Here is a 20759-nt window from a genome sequence, read left to right as displayed (position 1 = left end):
GATGAACAATGTGAGCATATACTTGCCTTACCAGGGAGCTTCATGTTCTGAGAGCAAAGGGGTTCTTCCATCAAGTCATTATTTAATCCCTACACACTTAACTCACAATAATCCCACAGGCTAAAATCATACTTATTACAAAGGAATGCAAGTACACCCACAGAACCACAACACAAAATTGAAAATTAGCCAAAACCCTCAAAGCACATTAAACTCTGAGGAAAGTTCACCCGCAAAAAAGAAAGCAAAAAAGCAAGCAATAAACAAAGAAACAAATGAAAATAAACACCCAGATAATACTTCTTAAACCTACCACTAAAGTATGTAAAGATTTGGAGAATCATGCATCCCTAGAATTGAGCAAGGATTCACCAAGTAATTTTAACTTAAATGTTCTTGTGGAATTGACTTCTTGAAGAATGAAGCTTTAGAACCTTCTTTTCCACCAGGTGACCTGAATTGTGTAGTGTGTGGACCTGAGCTGGGATAACCCTGTGACTAAGAGGAGGAAGCCGACTTTGTGTGAATATGGAATTTGGCACATAATCAGTACCACTGTACCCTGTGATGTAGATACTTCTGTTCTCATGTTGTAGAGTCTCAAAGAGTTCAGAGGTTCACTCTATGGCTCCATATTTTAACAGCTGGAACTGGGTTAGAATATACTCTTTAAGGCAGGACTCACTTCACCACAACACACCAATTCCAACGTAAAGCCTGAGAGATATGTACCGGCTGAGTTGTTCCATGACGTCAACTTGACTGTCAATACAGTAGTGATCTTTATTCATTTCAGAGACCATAAGCCAGTATCTCTAAGGCAGAAATACATTCACCATGATCATATTGAATAACAATTACAGAAAAATGGGATATGTAGTTGAGAAAATGGCTATCATGAAGGCTGTATTTGAAAGTAAAGGTCTTTGAATGCTTGTGTTCCTGGGCGAATCAAAATTTTTGTTCCACTACCTATTAAATCAACAGCTAACAGCTTTCCTTTGCTTCTATTCACCTATTTGTGATTATTCTCTTATCTATGAACTGAGAATATTCATTTCTACTACTAAATATTATGCAAATTTTCTGAATGTTAATAAAAAATTAAAATCCCGTGAATATCTCATGAGATTTATATTAAATAATTTAGCATAGTAATCGTCATAAAATAATTGCTCAATCTGTGCTAGTGTACAAAAGGTTAAACAATCTATTGTAAGCACACAATAATTTCTCTGTTTTCCAGGAGAGAGAAGAGGTAGAGGACACCTATGTATTGACTGGGAATGAAAATGGACGACATGATATTTTTTTTCTGAAAGTAGTCATGAGAGACTCTTTTGATAAGTAAAGTGATTGAGTGTTTGATGAATGAAGCTATGGATAGGACAGTGTGGGAATTTGAGAACTGAGACTCTCTGAGGCTCAGCTCTTGAGAACACAGAAGAGCTCCTTCCTTCCCTGCTCATCTCACTAGAGGTCTGAAGACAAAGGCATCAGAAAGAGGTCAGGCAGAGAGTGGTCATAAGCAACGCCATCTGAGGAGGGAAGGAGCAGCTCCTGGAGCATATCCGGACAGCCAAATTCCTTAGAGATGGTCTCACAGTACCTAGGGGAAGAGTCCTGTTTCTAATGTGCAGAACCTCCCTGCATCAAACGCACAGTCTCTTATTTGAACTTTTCACTTGGAGACCCAATTTCTCACAAAGTTTACTTTTGCTCACCGCTGTTTAACATAGACTTCTATCCCAGCACTCCATCAAGTCACTGAATTCATTTGTTTCCAGTCTGTGTCCTTCAAGAGATTAAGATAAACCCAAAGATGCCTTTCTTGTTTCTCTGTTTGCTTTGTTTAGTTTGCTTTGATCTCTGAATCCTCAGGATGTGACAGGATTATGGCTGCAGAGTAGGTACTCAATTGAAGTGTGATTTTAAGATGCTTCTTACCTTTTTTAAGGACTAAGTGTTGTTAGATAAAATCTGGGCAGTGAGGCCAACAGAGTGAATAGATTTTCTTTTCTGTGCTGGAAATACAGCTTTACTTTAAAAAAATTTTTCCCAACTGGAGAAGTTTGGAAATTGGGCATATTTGGTTCAGCTGCTGTCCTTCTCATGCATTAAATCACTTCCTGTGTATGTGTACATAAAGGCTGCACAGATGCGCTGTCTGGGCTTTGTCAAATCATCCTTTTGCTTTGTTTTGTGCTGTTTTAAACAGCAGGTTTCATTATAAATCCTCCCATGTGAATGCTGTGTGCTGTATGAGCCCTGAAATCTGCTGCCTAACAGATTCATGATCAACCCATCCTATATGCATACTCTTTTGAGTATTGCTAATGGGTCAGGCACTGAGGAAAATATAAATGTATTCAAGACAGCATTGAATAGACGTGAAAAGATCGTGTGTATGTACTAAACAACTTGTTTATTATGCCTGTAGAACCTAGCTCAGATCCTGGCAATGTTTAGGTCTTAGTAAATACATGAATAAGTAAGACAAACAGATGCTAAGAACGTGTGCAAAATACATAAATATTCTAAGACTCCAGATGGGGAAAACTATGTGACATGATTTAATCTGATCTGGTTTTGTAAAGGAATCTTTACTTAGGCAAATCAAAGGATCCAGAGAGACAGAATAGCCAAAGACTCTAAAGATAGAATAGCACACAGATCTTTCCACGCAGAGTAAGAACCCCTTAGTAGACTCTAAACAATTGGAACCATTTATGCTCTGATAATGTCTGGAGTGTAATGGAATCCCAGGCATGTTTTAATTTGGTCAATGGATATGCATGAGATAGTAATTGGTTTAGTAGATAGCCTAAGTAAGCTCTCATAACTACGTTAATCAAAGCAAAGTTAATTAGTTAATTTAAACAAAAGTGGAAAGTGATAGTTTCTAAAATTAAGTTAGCAGCAACAATGCTAATGATACTACAACTTGACCATAATCCCTAGGGAGGGTTTTTCCCTTCTCCTAATTAAGCCATGAAAGGCTCACTGAATCTTAGAACCTCAACCCTAGGTCCCTGGAACTTCAGAGTCTCATAGACCTAGAACTTCAGACTTAACAGCTTTCATGATTTATTTGGATTGGGACTGGTTTTGCATTTGTTTGTCAATTTGCAGCTGAAGTGAAGGACTTAAATGGAAGCCTGGCATTATCCCCTTGACAAGGATTTGATGCTGCACCAAGTCACGTAAGAAATTAGTGTCTATAAACAAAATGTTAATCACAGGGACCTCTATACCTTGATGGCATAAATAGCATGTTTCTATTAAAAAATAACAACAAAAAAACTTTATAGTGACTCATCCCCATTTAAATAAGACTCCCTCTGTGCTATTTTGGTGAGTTGAATGACTGATTGAGGGCCTTTCCCTTTGTGCTCTAGGGAAAGCCGGCTTCACTTCCCAGAAAGTGCTGTACCAGTTAAAATGAGCTTTGCTCCTTCCTAAGTGTTCAGAACTCTAAGGAATTCCCACTCTACAACCAAAGATGCCAGCCTGTTCCCCTTGACTCCTTGTCACCGACTGTAAATAATTTACTCATAACAGTAAAGGACATTTAAAGATGTAAAACTGTAGTATGTCATTTGTCTTACTATTAAAAAATTTCCCAAGCTGAGAAGAAATTGGGGAATTGGACAAGTTTGGTTCAGTTGCTGCTTTTTGCATGCACTAAATCACTTTGTGTGCATGTATACTTACAAGGTTGTTTAGATGTGCTACTAGGTTTTGTCAAATTATTCTTGAAGAAAAAAACAAGAGGTTTCATTATGAATGAACTCACTGTAAACTCACTTGTGAATGCTGTGTGCTTCGCTTATATCTATTCCTTCAATTCCTTCTCTAGATATCCTCCTTCCGCTTTCATGAGTTCCCTCAATCAACTGTATCCGGACATCCTTTCACGTTCCATGTTTCATGTTATACAGATATGGAAATGTAAATTCTGAGCATGAACTCTTGTTCTTACATGCATCTGAGTAAAAAACATGGCACTGCCTTACTGAGTTTGTTAAATTATCTCTCCTTTTAAAAGTCAGTTTCATTATGGCATCTTCAGGTATGAAGACCATATACTTTACTCCTATTCAGACCATCCATTTCCCTCTCCTGTTCTGCCTTCCTCCTCTTAATAAGTATCTTCCTCCGCTAAGTAGTCCTCTTCCTAATTTAACTGCAACCACACTCCCCGCTTCTCTATTGATGTTTTGGTTAATAGACAATGTTTTGACATAAACCACAGATACTTTGTAACCATATTCAGACATGACTTTGCCTGCATCTTCAGCATCTGCCCGTAGTTTGCAGACAGCTGTTCCGTCTTAGAACACAATGAAGATCAAACTGATTCTGTCTTGGATGCATAGGCCTTTAGAAATGGGGTTCCCTCAGAGTAAATCTATAAGATACTTTCCTTTCTCCTATCAATTTCTTTCAAAGTTAATTTTTCTCACTCTTTCTTTTAAGAAAATAGATCTTTTCTTGATATAAAACAGTGCCCAGAAACTTACCCTTTTACCAAAAGTCTAACCATTTGCTCTATCTGTCTCAGATATCACAGATACTGAGGAGGTTTCTCTGACATGACCAGCTTCATCTATCATATCTTGCTTATCATTCAACACTTTGACATATCAATTACAGATGCTCTGCAACAATATACTGGAGAGATTTGTAAATCAAATCCGATGACTTTATAAAGTGTAAAAAGGTTGCTTCCATAAACAGGCTCTTACCGTTCAAGTAGGAAATGATTGGGAAGAGTTAATTAATAAACAGTCGGATTTTGTAGTACAATATTTGGCAGCATTTGTCTCTAACCAAAGAATAGAGTTTTTTCAAGCATTGTTTCATAGGCTAATAATTTGTTTTCCAAAGAAAATTTCATGAGATATTTTACAAAGACTTCACTGGGAAATGTTCAAATCTTGTGAACACAAGCTGAGACCCAAATTAAAAACCTCTCCATCACATCCAAGCTTAGGGGTGAAGGAGGGCCTTTAAATGATGCTCAGGCTCAAGTTCCTTAATTCAAAAATTGGGAAAGATGAGTGCTGATATTTGTCCCATTTCAGGAAAACTATCGATGTTAGATGAATAATATAAAAAAATCTGTAAAGTGGACAGAATACAGCAAATGGATAATAGCTGAAGACTTCACTGATTTACACATTAAATTGTCCCTGTGTTTCTTCACCACTCCTGCCTTATTGTTTTATATTATTCCAACCATTCTCACTACCGTATAGTACCACTTTCTGTCTCAGACAAAATTCATCAGCCTACGCAGTGAAAACTGTTACATACTTTCCCATCCAATTCCCTTGCAGACAATGATAAGCTATATTATCACTTTATGGTAGACATTTGGGTCCATTTTGTTTAATGAGACATAAAGACCGTTTTATACAGGATTCTGGCAAATTTGATTTCTAACAAGTAGAACCAGTTTATGGGTTGTTGCAATCAAACCCAGTTCTAAAATGCTTTTGTATTTATTGACTGCTTTCTGTGTGTTGTTACTAAACATTAATATAGAACCTCATTCTTTAAAATCAGGATTATGTTATGTTACTATTTCATAGCTTATGAAATAGGCTAAAATGACTCATTCAAGTCAATACTGCTATATTTAAACTAAGGCATGGATCCTTGTGGGATGCTGCTGAACATGTTCGGTCAATGTCTCTGCTCCTACTTCCAAGTGGGTATATCAATGGTTGGAAACAGTCATTGAAACCTTCGAATTGTTACAACATTCTTTGCTCTATGGTATGCAATTATCATTCTCTTTAATCTGATTGGATGATGGGTGATGAAGGGATAAATGAAGAGATCACATAGAGAAACATTACTCAGACCCCAATTTTGGCTAGTAGCAATTGATGTCTCCAGAACCAGGTGGAATGGTGCAGAGGAAGGTAGGGCCAAGATAGGAGCTGCTTATTCCTAAAGACCTGATTTTTTTGGCTTTTAGTAACCTACTGGAGACCTTCCTAAACCCCAACATATGAGCTCAATAGCACAAGGCAGAACTCAGTTTCTGAAAAGTAGAAATAACAGAAATAATTTAAAAGAAAACATGAAAACATTAGAGGCACCTCCTTCCTTTGTTCTCATCTGAACTCCAGTGTGACAGTATGATACACACTGACCTTTATGAAATTGGGATTTGAAGAAGAGGTAAACTCATAGAGTTGTGTCTTACGATGTGAAAAATAGTACGTTAGTGCTTTGAGCATTTGATTCTGTATCAAAGAGGAGCAATATTTTAGTTTAGGATCAGGTGGGAAGAAAAGAGGAAACGAATTTTAGGTCACATCCCTCGCTGAGGATTGCATTTGAAAAGAGCAGCAGGATGGGATGCACCACAAGAGAATGACGGCTTTCTCTGACTTCTTTCCCTCCACGTCCACAGCATATGCCAGTTCACATATCCTATTTGGTGACAGCAAGAAAATCGTTCTATAATCAGATCGTAGCCTATCTCAGCTAAAATCACACGGATTGGGTTTTCTTTAAGGTTGCATAAAACAACAACCGCTACCAAAGGCCTTTATCTTTTTTTTTTTTTGACATTGTAACACACCTAATTGTACTGACTTCTAGATTCAATTCAATGAACAAATGGAATTCAAGTTAACATATTGCCACAAAATCCTATCTCCAATCACTTAAAAATATAAGTTGATTATAGGATAGTTAAAAATATTGGCAAAATATCATAGAGAAACAGTATCACTATATCAAGATCTGTGATTAACAATCCATCCGCTTCTTGATTTGAGACCGATGGCGACAGACTGTGAGTGACATTTGTAACACAGAACTGTGCACGTTTAATCTCATGATCACTGCAAAATACCATGCACAGTGTAAGACAAACAGAAACTAAGCCCCAGCACCTTACTACCTTCTAAATTTATTTAGGCTAATAATCTGTTCCTATGTGTGACACACCACTGTGAGTCCAGCCAGGCACTAAGGAAAGAAGTATCTACAGAGAGGTAGATGAGGTTTCCACTTGCAGGAAGTTTTCTCTAACTAAAGTATGAAACAAGATGTGCTAAGACAATCTGGCATGATGCCAAGAGGGAAACCTGGAAAGAGCAGACTGTGTGAGCAGTGTCTTCCTAAACGTGCACTGCACTTTGGATGCTCTCTTAACTGTTGATAACATTCTATTTGTGTATATAGCTGACTTTCAGGTATTGAGGAATACTGGCAATTGAGAACCTAGTTCGTTAAAATTAATGGTTCTTAAGAAGTGCTTATTGTGTAGTGTACACTATGTGAGTATGTTATGTGGTCCTCAAACTGAGTAGCCATCTGTACTTCACAATCTCCATTCATGGGAGTGGGGGACTGAGCCTCAGAGAGGCTAGGAAAACCTGGCGCAAGTTATACAACTGAGCAATTTGTGCTGCTAGCATGTAGTTCCAGGGCTCTCCAACAGCCCTATTAGAACAATATGTTACTTTGACTAAAGTGCCTACTATGTGTTTCTATTTCCTACAGTCAATGCTACAAGATCCCAATTAGTCACTTGAAATTAATAAGGTACAGAGAGGAGATGCCAATGTCAGCACTGAAATGGAGAAAAAGCTGGTTGCATAGCATTCTTTGCCATCACTCGATGATTTCTTTCTAAGGAGCCTTCCCTGTTGGATTCTTGGTACTCAGACCTAAGCGAACAATTGCCTTCCCATGCCAGCTTGCCTGTCTTATAAATCATTTTTCCCTGGAAAGTTTTTATTTGTAAAAAATGGCTGATGAAAGAAATGTCTGAAAAAATAAATGTCGTAGGCAATCTGAAAAGCTGATTTTGCAGAAGTTTCAGGAGTGTTTTAATAGAGGTGTCAGGGAGGCAAGGAGGAAAAATCTGAGCAGGTTAGATATATGGAAGGCCTTCTAGATAGAAACCAAGACTCTCTGGCGTTTGTTGAAGAAGAAAAAAAAATGATACAACTTAGTTTGTCAAGTGTCTTACACAACCTACATGGGAAGAGATAAGAAATGGAAAGTAATGAGAAAATAATTTAGTGAGGTAGGGGTACAAGTTAATAACTCCAACAGATTAGACTTTAGGTCTAAATGTCTCCAAGGATCTTATCGGTCCATTCCAAACCTCAGCAGACATTCCATATTCGTCATCACTAGTGCTTTAAATAAGGAGAGATGACAGGAAAGGCTTCCAGCCGAGCTAGGCCACAGTATATGAGAATGACTCAAGCAATATCATTTAGATATTTGACTTCATTTTGAAAGACACTTTTCAGTTGAAAGTTATTCAGCTTACATTTACTTATACAGTTTTAAGGATGACTATCAAAATTCAGCAGAGATGCTTTGATCAGCTTTCTGATAGGCGCTTCCTAAATAGAATAAATCTTTATTTGTAATCCATAGATCTATGGACCGGTACCTCCTTATTTCCAACCATCATCAATCTGTGTAGCCCTTCAATATCTTAGAATTTGATCTCAAGATTTATGATCTCTATTTTGAATCTATGGAAACATGATAAGGGTAACACTCAACTTCACTCACGCATTGGCTGTTGCACCCAGATCATTTGAAGACTGAAAGTACTTATTAACTGTTGTTTACGATATTAAATCTGGGGTGGAATGGGACGCTAGGCAATAAAGAACTGGGAAACTAAAGAACTTAGTAGAGTTGTATGCAGAGGCACTGGGTTGTTTTGCCCATTTAGATTATTAAAACATCTCCGTACAGAGTTTAACTTGCCCGTTATATCTAAAATATAGCTTACCTCTGTTCTCCTTGCTCTTCTGAACTAACTTGCCTTCTGATGTAACTCTTTTATTAGTCATCTTGGTGTCTGTGCTTCTAGCTTCAGCTTATATGATTTGACAATACTAATCAATCAGTCCTACAATAAACACTCAGAAAAGTTTTAAACCCTAAAGCACCCTGCCTGCTACAGCTTGAGTCATTCAGAGATCCTCTATTGAAAGAACACAAAGCAAATGCAGCTGTTTCCCTAGCAGCCAAGCCCTGCTACCCCCTCACAACTGTTACCTTAGGGTTTCCCCAGAGGAGCCCCTCCTCTTCCACAGGTTGACCAGGCTGCTGGATCTGCTGGCGGCAGAGGACGACTTGCCATCACCTACGTGCATGCGCACCACCGTAGATGTTGTAAAGGCGCTGCGCACGTTTCTCTCCGGTTTGGCGAGGATGATGTACACCTTCGGCACAAACATGCAGCCCAGAGCCACCGTGGCACTGAGGCTGACGGAGAAACACATGGTGATGATTTTGTAGTTGCTGCCAAAGTAGATAGGCACGAAGGCCAGCCATATGATGCAGGTTGTGTACATGGTGAAGGCAATATACTTGGCCTCATTAAAGTTGGCTGGGACATTTCTGGTCTTGAAAGCATAGAACGTGCAGCTCAAAATCAATAATCCATTGTATCCAAGAGGAGTGACCACCCCAAGATTGGTGGTGTTACAAATCAAGTAGACCTCTCGAATGCTTGGGTAGTCATGCATTATATCCGGAGGCTCCATGATAAACAGGGCCACGATAATGCCCAGCTGGATACAGATGAGAATGAAGGCAATCACTAACTGAGCGCAGGCACTCATGAATCTGGGTTTCTTGGTACAGATCTTCTTCTTGCTGCCTGCTAGGATCCTTGCAATGCGGTTGGTCTTGGTAACGAGTGCTGAGTAGCTCATGGCCGGAGAGAGACCGATGCCAATTCTCTGGAGATAGCAGTAAATCTGCTTGGGCTTAGCAATGAGGCAGAAAGTACATAAGTAGCCCAGGCAGATGCCCGCAAGGATAATGTAGCAGAGCTCTCGACTGGAGGACTTGACCACCGGAGTATCCCGATAAATGACGAAGACCACAGTAACGAACAGGGTGGCCAGCAGGCCGAGGCAGGCGAACACCACAGCTGCGATGGGCTCAGGGTCACCCCAGCGAAGATACTGTACCGGGATCAAATCACAACCTGCAGACACACAGACACATATCGAAAAAGAAGGAGAGGAATTGATTTGGCTTACAAGTTCTCAATTTACAAGCAACTGCTTTCGATTGCTTCAATCTGTTTCTCGTTTACCTTTCTAATTTCAGTCTCTCATACAATTTATTCCTTCAGCGATTCGTTCAGAAAAATTAATATTGTTAAGTGTTTGGTATGAACTCTCTTGCATTCTGAAATGAAGTGATGATAATCACTTTTCCTGTTATCAGAGAAAACTTGGTTGGCCTCTTTAAAATAATTGCTTTCACCTGGGATAAATCTATGGCGAAGTGCCATGGCTTTATTCTGAGCCAGGAGCAACCAAAGATTCCTACAGGAACCAGCAAGTGCTATGTGACAGAACATGAAACAGGGTATATTTGGGGAGCACAGGTTGTCTGTGAGCAAAGGGGAAAAGAGAGGATACTACAGTGCAATAGAGTGATGATGCACAGACTTGGATGAGGCTGCACAGTAGGCAGGTGGGCTAACCTGTGGGTCAGAGAATCTTAAGTTGACCAGAAGTTATTATTGTAAATGGTGTAGAGGAATGGCATGGACCGATTTCAGTGACTGCATATCAAGCTTGCTTTGACTAATATATGAAATCCCGATGAAATCAGGCTGTAGACAAAGCTGCAAACTATTTCGGAGTTATCTAAGGTGTTTTGAGGCATGCAGAAGTACATGAAAACAAAGGAAGATTTTAAAATTATTTTTTAATAAATACAAACACAAAAGACAATTGAAAAATGAAACGAATGATTCTTCTTTCTTGTACATCTACCCTTATTGCTTCATGTATCAGTGTTTCAGGTTTCAGATAGTTAACCCTTAGTACTATAGGCTCTACAGAGTTGTATGCCTGAAGTCATCTGCACACTTTGCAAAATTGCTTCTACTGGAAAACATATTTGTATTATCAATCATCATTAACAGATCCTTTATATAATTTTTGTGACTTCCAAAGTAAATATAAGTATGTGTGCGTGTGTGCATGTATGATGATGTATATAATTGTAGTGTATGCCTTTGTAAATGCAGGAGTACCCACACTTATGTGTAAGTATATGGAGCCCAGAAGAAGACTTAAAAAAGTGTGTTCCCTCTGCCTTATTCTCATGAGACTAGTTCTCTCACTGAGCTGAGCAGCTGAATCTTGCTTGGCCTTTTAATTAGGTAGTTAGGCTAGCTGGTCAGTCCTCTTCTGAATTCATTTGCTTTTGTCTACATCCTCACTGCGGGAGTTACAAGCATATGAAGTCATTCCTAGTTTCTTGAGTTTGTCCCGGGTATTTTAACTCAGGTTCTCATACATACATGGCAAGTGTTCCTACCCAATGAGCCACATCCTTAGTCTAGCAGTTAATCAATAACAAATACCATCCACTTATGCAATTTGGATCCATTCTTCCTATGGAGTCTGTTAATTGCAACACTTTAAAATATTAAACAACCTCCAAGACCCCAAGTCCTGTTCAGCAATGGTACAGTACTTCATAGATTTAAACATTATTTTAGCAGGAAGCAAAACATTCCATAATGCTGGCAAAAGACTTAGGGGCTAGGGCAGCTTGACACAAGTCTGAGGAACTGAGGTCAGTCTGCAGGCCTCATACTACAGAAGGAAAGAATCAATTCCCACAAGCTGTCCTTTAACCTCCACATGAGGGCTATTTCCTGCCACAAATAATAATGTTTGTATAAATGAATACTACTAAAAAAGAAGGCCCCAAATATAATTGTAATCTCTACCTAAAATGCCCGGATGATTTTATTAGTAACTACTTTAATCAGAAGGAGGGTTTATTCTCTTCATGTCTGAATGAAAGCCAGAGAGAACTGACTCTGTTTTTGAGTGTCAGGAAATACCAGATCCTAGTCCAGAAGTTGTATGAGGTTTTTATAATAAATAAGTCAGGTAAGTATCATTGTCTCTAGTTCACAGGAGGTGAGTGGGCATATATAATTGAATAAGATTATTGACATGCTGCAAATGAGATCATAACCTTGATGTTAGTCATTTATTTACTTATTTTAAATCCATTGAGGAAGGCAACTTTATCATCTAATCCTCAGAAGAATGATATGAGGCTACTCAGTAAAAATAAATCACAATAAATTGAGAATGTCTGCACTGTAAAAAGCAGGGGTAGTGGTGGCCACATACTTGCTTGATTGGTTGTCATTTTGTCATCAACTCATGCCCCTTCTAAGGGCTCTCATTGTTCCAAGCTTTTCAGTAGGGTCTCACTATGGTGCGTGTATCCTGAGGGTATCTGACCAGAGATGTGGGGTAGCTAATCTTTCTTATTTTCTCCCTAAAATTTTCTAGCATAGGACACCTACAACACACTTGTGACACATTCCTCACGTTGCGAGAGTAGCTTCATGGTCATTCATCACTGAAGAATTTTGATGTGGGATTTCCCTCTGTGTGCTGTGAATACCACTGGTTAATAAAGAAGCTGTTTTGGGCCTGTGATAGGGTAGAGCAGAGCTAGGTGGGGAAGATTAAATTGAGTGCTGGGAGAAAGAAGGCGGAGACAGAGAGAAACCATGTAACCCTGCCAGAGACAGACACTGGAACTTTACCTAGTAAGCCACAGCCTTGTGCCCATACACAGATTAGTGGAGATGGGTTAAATTAAGATATGAGTTAGCCAGAAATATGCTTAAGCTATTGGCCAAACAGTATCGTAAATAATATAGTTTCTGTGTGGTTAATTTGTGATCTGATCAGCTGCGAACTAACAAGCGGCCTCCTACAACAGAATTTCGTACCCATCATAGTTTATTGCACACCTTTTATTTTAGATTCCTTTAATAAAACTTTTTGAATATCTGACAATTCAAAGATAGTTTTGTTGATGTTTTTATTGCTGTATTTTATAGGGAGATATGAACTGTTACACTAATATTTATTTTATAGTTAAAATCTAAGTAATAATGTAACAGCGCTGCAGAATGCTGATGGGAAGGCTTATCCCAGATCACTATTTCAGGGAGCAGCTTTGAGAACTGTGACTTCGGTCGCACTGCTGTAGAAGTGTGGAAAGACACAGGTTGTGGATGGAAATAATAAGTGCAGCTAAGACACTCCTCTCCCTATCCACTTTCCCCTTAATTCTCATCACATGTTCTTCCATTTTGTAGATCCTCTCACAGAATGACTTTTCCCTGAGCCTGAGTGTCATGTTCCTTCCATGAGATCACAGCTCTCTCTGGCCTGTGTCAATGTTTGCTGGACTGTGTCATAGGTAGGCTGAGAAATATAAGGACAGAAACAATTTCTTTGTAATTGCATTATGGGTAGTCCCAAGAACAGTGCCTTGCATAAAACTGACAACTGAATAGGTAGATAGATGGTTGGCCTATCAGAGAAGGGATCAAGTGAGAAATAAGAGATGTGTCTTACATTTTCAGCTTGAAAGCAAGACTTCTAAGTTACAGGAGCATTTTACTCTACGTGTTTGTGCCTCAACACAGAAAGTGCATACAATAAGGCATTTCCTTAGCTATACCAAGCATTTGAATCTGTAGAAACCATTACAGAAATTCTCATGGATAAATACAGTGACCCAGAAAAGACAAGGGAAACAACTTCACAGAACTGAATCTATACAATGCTTTGAGCTATTTTAATATTTCATTAAAAGCACACATCAAAGACTTCACTTTAAAGCAGTCCCTGAATTTGACACATATCATAGCTAATTTTTATTTATGTTTTCTAAATAAAAAAACTTGGTGGTGATCAAGTTACTTTTCCTGTGTTTGCAGAGATTCTTGAGAAGCAGTTTTGTCCAGCTGGTTTTCCTTACTGGTGTTCAAAGGCTTTCTGACTTGCTTTCTAAGCCACTTGTACGCACATACCCTAGATTTTCCTCCAGTTTGAGACATGCTGGGATTTTCTGGAGCCTCAGCTCATGCTCCTTTTCTTAAGGCTGTTTGTAAAACCGTACGCATGTTCTTACACAAATGTTCTTACACAAATGTTCTTACACAAATGTTCTTACACAAATGTTCTTACACAAATGTTTCCTCCTGCGTTTCTCCCCAAGACTACTGACTTCTAATTGTTAAGTAATACAATCTTGTACGAACTTCCCAAGTGAGCTACTGTATGGTTTAACTAATTAATATGTTTGGATTTTTATTACAGAAAGAAAATATGGGATCAGCTCCCCAATACACATAAGAAAGATGCACGAGGGGAAAGAGGAATTCTTTTTCCTAACCACTAAACGATGGAAAATCATTCAAGCAGTGCAATTGGAGTCTTCCACCTGGTTCTGAATTCAATACGCAATACTGAGCATGAACTCTACTTACAATAGTGGGTCCGCACTATGGATTTATAAAGGAAGTCATTTGATCCTTTAGAGGATTTTCCAAATACTCAGCTTTGTTATTACAGTGCCAGGCACTGGGCTGAGTGCTTTATGGGTATTAATATGTTTGATAAAACATTATTATGATGTATGGGGCATTGGTTTTGTTTTTTTTTTTAATCAATTTTTAGTTAAGGAGACAGAGATAGGATAAGAAATGCAGAGCGTTTGAATGGAACTCCATGGGAAGAGTAGAAGGGATGTAAACCAAACAGGCAGACTGTGGAGACAGGCAGAGGGTCCCCGCTACAGCACAGACACAGTCACCAGAGAATTAGACTGTCTCAGGGAATCACTGCCGAGAAGCTCGATGAGGGCTTTTCAGAGGAAAGATGTTAATCCCTGCCTGCCTGCAGTCCATGGGCTGCCGTGGGAGCTCTGCAGAACAATATGTGGCTTCAGCAATGGCAGAATAATTATGTAGCAAGGAAAAAGGAGAAAGGAGAGGTGTGCACGTAAAACAAAAGTGACTCGGTGTCTGCTAAATGGCCTGTGCTTTATTACACTGTCCTATGCTCTACCTGGGGAAAGACAGGCTGTTATATCTTTCTGGCCTCTTCACATAGAAGTATTTTCAAGAAAATGGTATTATATTATCTTCAGTTGTCAGTACAAGAAAGTGTAATATTCTGTTCATTTTTCACCCATTTACTGCAGTTCTTAAGAGGTGTGAAGATAGAAAGCATTTACACCTTCCGTATCACTCATATGAGGCACTAATAATTGATGAAGCCGTCCCCAAGTAGGCTAAATAATGGAGGATTAAGAATTCCCTTCCAACGTTTTATGTTCTTTGGGGTAACTGTGATAATTTACTTTGGCCAATCTAGGAAATTAAGATCGGTGAAACCACATTCTTTTCTTTAGTTTGAACACATCAGAGCTGTTTGACCACAGTGCCATTGTTCAGTAGAAACCACAGATTGATCACCACGAAGAACACTGTGGTCATTTCTCATTGCTGGGTTTCTGACAAGATGCGAATTTATTGATTTTTTTCCTCTAGAATCAGTTCCAGGGAGTTCTGTGGGGAGTGGGGCTTTCGCCACATTCCCCCCCTCGAGTAACTGATATTTTACAGGTGTACATGGACCTTAGTTTATCAATTACTACTTTCTTGTAGGAAGCTCTTTATAAATTGATAAACATTGAGACATTGGAAGAGTCAGAAAGCGTTTTATAATTTTTACCCAAGAGAGTTGTGGCCTCTCATTAAAGCAAAACAACATGGTTTCTTATCAACATTAAGGGGAATTAGTCATCAAGCTAATTGTTGGGAAAGACCCTGGTTCTCCTGCACTCCTAAACCATCCACCTACCTCCAGTTAATGTTTTCAAAACTTGAGTAGAAGAATAATGACACTTAGTATGAAATATTAATATCAAAGAGGATTTAAGCTATCTGTATTATATTTCATACCGTCTCTGATCTAGTAACTACTATTTTCACCTAGAGGAGAGGCAAGCTGATAATGAAAGATGAAGGACATGGATATTTATTTGTTTGATGTTACATTTGTGGAGTGGATTGAAACATGGATGTCACTGACTCCAAGTCTATTGATTTAAATTCTGTGCTCCTGGGACTTAATAAAAATGAATTATTGGAGGCATATCTTGAATGTTGTTGAAACCTGTTGATAAAAGTTTTATTCTGTGTTTGACATAAATTTGAATTTCTTAGTTTGTTATGGTGGGTGTGTATGTATCAAACTTTTAAAGGGAGTCCTACATAGTGCTAGGGGCCTGGGGCATTCTGTTGTTAAATAATATCTTTTATAGATATTTAGTGCTATGGTGCTTGTTTTATTCAGGAAAAGATGACTTCTATTTTGAAGACTTCTTTAAAAATGTGACTGGAAACTTGTGATACTCTTGATTCTAAAGAATTATGTTTAGTTTTAAAATATATGTTCAGGTGTATACATATTTTTTAGATGTGACATGGTCTTTGTGCCTGAAATTGTTTTTGAAGGAACAATGGCCCCCTGGAGCTTGTGTTTCTGGCAGGCCTTGTCCTTCTCTCTAATTTACTCTGTCTTGCTAAAAACAGATTACCTTCCTAAAGCTAGCCACTTAGGACTATTCCCTTATCTGGTCACTTCCTCCTCCTGAGGCTGACTATGAAAGTTCTGAAATCAAAAGTCATCTTTGTTTCACCTAATGAACATGCCCAGTTAAGATTAAACACCTCATCCTAACACAGGTTTTCCCCCTTTATCTCTCTAAATCACCTTTTGCCTATGTGTCTGAATCCTCTCTGTCCAGATGCAGTCCTTTTGTCCCTCCAGGACAAATATCTCTGTACCCTTTTCCCTTGTCTCCTTTCCCTTCTCCCTGGGCCCCTATCCCTTTTACTACCACATCCTAGCCCATTTCAACACAGACCTCCCCTTTTTCTCCTCTGTAGAATATTACCCCTGCAAGGTCATTTGCTACTGTTTTCTGCCTGAGTCAGAAAGCAGCTGCTTTAACTTGTCTTCCCTGCTTAATACAGGCTCTCTCTGTAAAATAGATGTTTGGGTGTGGTTTGGGCCCTCAGAGTCCCCTCTCTGTGGGAGGCCCCTTCAGCTTTTTCAGCTTAATTTCCCCTTGGTCAAGAACTCATTCCCTCTGCCTGGTGGTGGTGGTGCACACCTTTAATCCCAGCACTTGGGAGGCAGAGACAGGTGGATCTTTGTGAGCTAGTTCCAGGGCAGGCTCCAAAGCTACAGAGAAACCCTGTCTCGAAAAACCAGGGGAGAAAAAAAAAAAAAAAAAAAAGACCCTTCAAACTTTCAAGACTTGATCAGATATCTCTTATTGATAGTCTTTGGTGATCAATGGTTCCTCGAGTGCGGTTCCTCTTCTCCTGTTGCTCCTTCCTTTCATTTTATATCCTCCTCTCTCTTCTTTTATTTGACGGTAGCTAAATCAATTTCTATTGTAGAGGAGGAAAACTTGATATATTCAACGCCTCCTTATTTGCATGAATATCAAACCAGACTCTTTACATGTCTATCTGGCCAGATTCTGGAATATTCAAGAGTAGGAAATTTGTATCCATCACCACGTGTGACAAGTACTGAGTCTGACAACTCATATATACATATTTGCTAGTGGATAATTTTGTCTTCTGTGCCACTATTGCACCTGCTATGTGACTCAATTATTGTATACGTCACGTCTATAATCCCAAGGTGAATACTTAAGTCAGGCTTCTTCTGTGGACTTGTGAGTCTTCAACAAGGGAAGGTTAGTCCACCTTTTATTTTAAGGTCATAGAATTCAGCACTGCGTGAAAAACATTAGTTTGTAAACTGAATGAATGACAGGGAAGCCAGATGCTTGGTCCTGGTTAGACTGCCACAGAAACTAGAAGTCAGCAGCTAGACAGCACCGTCCTAAAATCCTGTTCAATCGTTAATGCAAAGGTTGCTATAGATAGACAAAGATAAACATACCTGTCTAAATTCACACAAAATTCTCAGAAACACAGATTATTTATAAATGGCAAGAATTCCCCGTTTCTGCGTCTAAATTTAATTATGAAAAGCAAATAGCCTGCTTTTAATCACATTTAGAGTGAAAAATACCAGAATATCCTGGATATAATTAATATTGTGACAAATTTGAATCATTATGATTTCCTGGAAATATGGGGCTGAAAAAAGATGCTGCAGCAGAAGCGGAGCAGCATAGCATAGCCCCCTGGGCTTGACTTTCCTTGAGGTCTGTAGTACTAAATAATGTATACAATTTTCCTGAATCTTAGATATCTCAGTTGTAAAAATAGGATCTATGTCGTAGGATTGAAACAAAATGCTTAAGATACAGCTGTTAGCAATACCAGACAATCTCACATGCTTTTATTAAGTGAGTTTACACTTTCAAAGGCATAAAAAGTCCCATAAAATAGACTAAAGGAGAAACATGTATTAAACAAACATTTGCAAAGTGTAACTCCGGTTCTGGAGTTCAGAGACCTGCCGCTGCTCACAGCCCTGGGAGCTCTTCCTCCTCTTCCTCCAGATCCCTTCTGAACTCTTTGCTTCACTCCACTAACTTTTACTCCTTAGCTGAAAATTCTGTTTCCAAACTCTCAGGCAATTCAATCACTCAAGGAACCAGAAGACTTGTTAATGAATGTCCCTCTTGATACACGCTACCTTCCTTCTCTTTCCACTGCTCTGCAGGCACCTGAAGTGCTGTTCTTTGTGAGTGAGAAGCAGGAAGCCATTCTAGCCTCCTGTCACAGGCTTCCCACTGCTTCCTGCATAAAAGCCAGGTTGATTTTACCTTGGACTTTCAATGGGTTTATTGGAGGGTGCCAGCCCCTGACACATTCAACAGGAAACAAGTTTGCAGCCTTAGAAGGGAAATTGAAGATGAGACTCTTGCTACTTGCAAGTCAACTTAAATTCTTTAGCAGAATACACACACACACACACACACACACAGAAGCTTTTACAGTGGCAAGAAATAGTGAAGCAGGACCCAGTTTCTGGCAAAGAGAAGCTGTAGAAAATTCTTACTGCGGCACCCAGATTCTTCTTATTGTCACCCTTTGCCGCTTTTCCTGCCCATCTCAAAGTAGAGCATTATTGCACTGACTTTTTTCTTATTAGAGAACAATTACCCAATTTTAACAATGTTAATTCTCAATCAAATTTCTTCATTGATTTTTATGCCTGCTACATTATTTTAGCCCATACACCAATAGATTAACATTGATTGCTGTAAAACCTGTTACTGCAGTTTTCTTAGCATTTATATTTCAGTCATTTATTTTTAAATTTAGCTTTCAACATTATGTGAGAAAATGTTGTGGAATGTTTTCAAATAAAAAAAACGTAAATGTGTAGAGTATGAATATAAAAATCTAGATTTGAAAAATATTAACGTCTTGCCATGTTAATTTCAAATGATATGCAGTCCCATGAAGGCACGTTACAAATGCTATTGAACCTTTTCTATAATTCCTATGTTACTCTTTCTAGATGATATCATCACATCATCCTTCCATTTCATGCTTAAAATTAATATCCATTATCCATTATTACATTGTCACGGTGTAAATAATATTTATAATGTGGTTCTCCAGGATTATATTTCTTTTCTTATTTGATTTTTGGATATTCCTAGAGATAATGGCCCTGTTAAAAACAATTTTCTAGGAGAGAAGGACAGAGTGTTTTGCCTAGTGAGTTTACAGAAATGTTTTAGCACTTAGAATGTGGCCTGGGATAGGGTTCATGACATAATATACCCCAATACAGTACCTTGGCATACTGAATTTGAGAAATAGCATGGACAATAAAGGACTTCTTGCTCTTTCCTTATTATCTCCACTGAAGCAGGTGATATAAGATGTTTTAGTGGAAGGACCTTTCCCACGGTCATACCTGTGGGACTAGAACATCCTCCTCTGCCTTGAAAAGGGGTACAGAGAGGAAGTGGAACAAGCAAGCCTTGCTACACTTGGGCCATGACTTCCCTACCATAGTTTTCCATAATTCTTCTTTATTTGTATTTATTTATTTTAAACCCAGGTACATAACCACTCAGCTTCAATTATTCTCTCAGAACTAAATTGCTTTGTGGAGGTTTTTATGTCGCTCCAAAGTTAGTATTAGACTGGTATGGTAGCATAGACCTGTACTGTCTTGATGAACAGCTCTTCATGAAACCTAAACAAGGAAATTAGGTGAGACCAGGGCTTGGAGACCAATCTGGGTAGCATAGAGAGTTCTGTCTTAAAGAGAATAAAAAACAAGCAAAACTAAGGCTCAAAAGTTACATCTTATGTCGAATCACTATAATGCTTTCTCTTGTTAATCTTTCTTTTGACACAGACGTTTCACCCAAGGTCCGTGGTCGACAGAAAGGATAGACATTTTCCTTCCCTTTATCTAGGTCAAAGACCGCACTAGATATGCTCTTATTGAGTGGATTACGAGATGACTGAATAAGTAAGTGGTTTTAATCTTACTTCCATGATTTAGAGAACACTAAAAGCCTTGGTATTTGCTTAACTGTCCTGGCTCTCTTCTCCACACTGTTTTTTTCTTGGTCCTGGCACTATAGCATCACAAATATACTTTTCTTTATTTTTCATGTAGGAAGCTACTCTTTTTGCTTGGATTCATATATACACGCACTTTATTGAAGAAGGGATTTTTAGCTGCAGCTGTTAGTTATTATATTGATCTGGATTTCCACATTGCGCTGCTAATCTCTGATATTAACATCTAACCATTTATTATATCTGTCAACGTTAGAATGTCAATATTTGTAGAGCAGGGGTCTTTTTATACTTCTCACCGCTGGTACTATTAGGTAAAGAATAACTATTTGTTGTCATCAATGAGGAT

At 38.7% G+C, this 20759-nt stretch overlaps 1 protein-coding gene across 2 annotated transcripts in view; it reads right to left on the bottom strand.

Annotated features, from left to right (window-relative positions):
• Grm5 (glutamate metabotropic receptor 5) overlaps positions 1-20759 on the bottom strand; it is a 308427-nt gene that overhangs the window by 36826 nt on the left and 250842 nt on the right. For both annotated transcript variants that reach the window (XM_050127222.1, XM_050127224.1), the window contains exon 7: positions 9058-9997. In XM_050127222.1, coding sequence (XP_049983179.1) covers positions 9058-9997 — 940 coding nt within the window. The remainder of the gene's footprint in view (positions 1-9057; positions 9998-20759) is intronic.

This window comes from Alexandromys fortis, unplaced genomic scaffold (assembly GCF_014885135.2).
Source record: "Alexandromys fortis isolate MF-2015 unplaced genomic scaffold, M_Fortis_MF-2015_v1.1 scaffold_272, whole genome shotgun sequence".
Classification (NCBI taxonomy): domain Eukaryota; kingdom Metazoa; phylum Chordata; class Mammalia; order Rodentia; family Cricetidae; genus Alexandromys; species Alexandromys fortis.
Note: the sequence above shows the minus strand (reverse complement) of the source record. Positions and strands in the feature narration are given on the sequence as shown.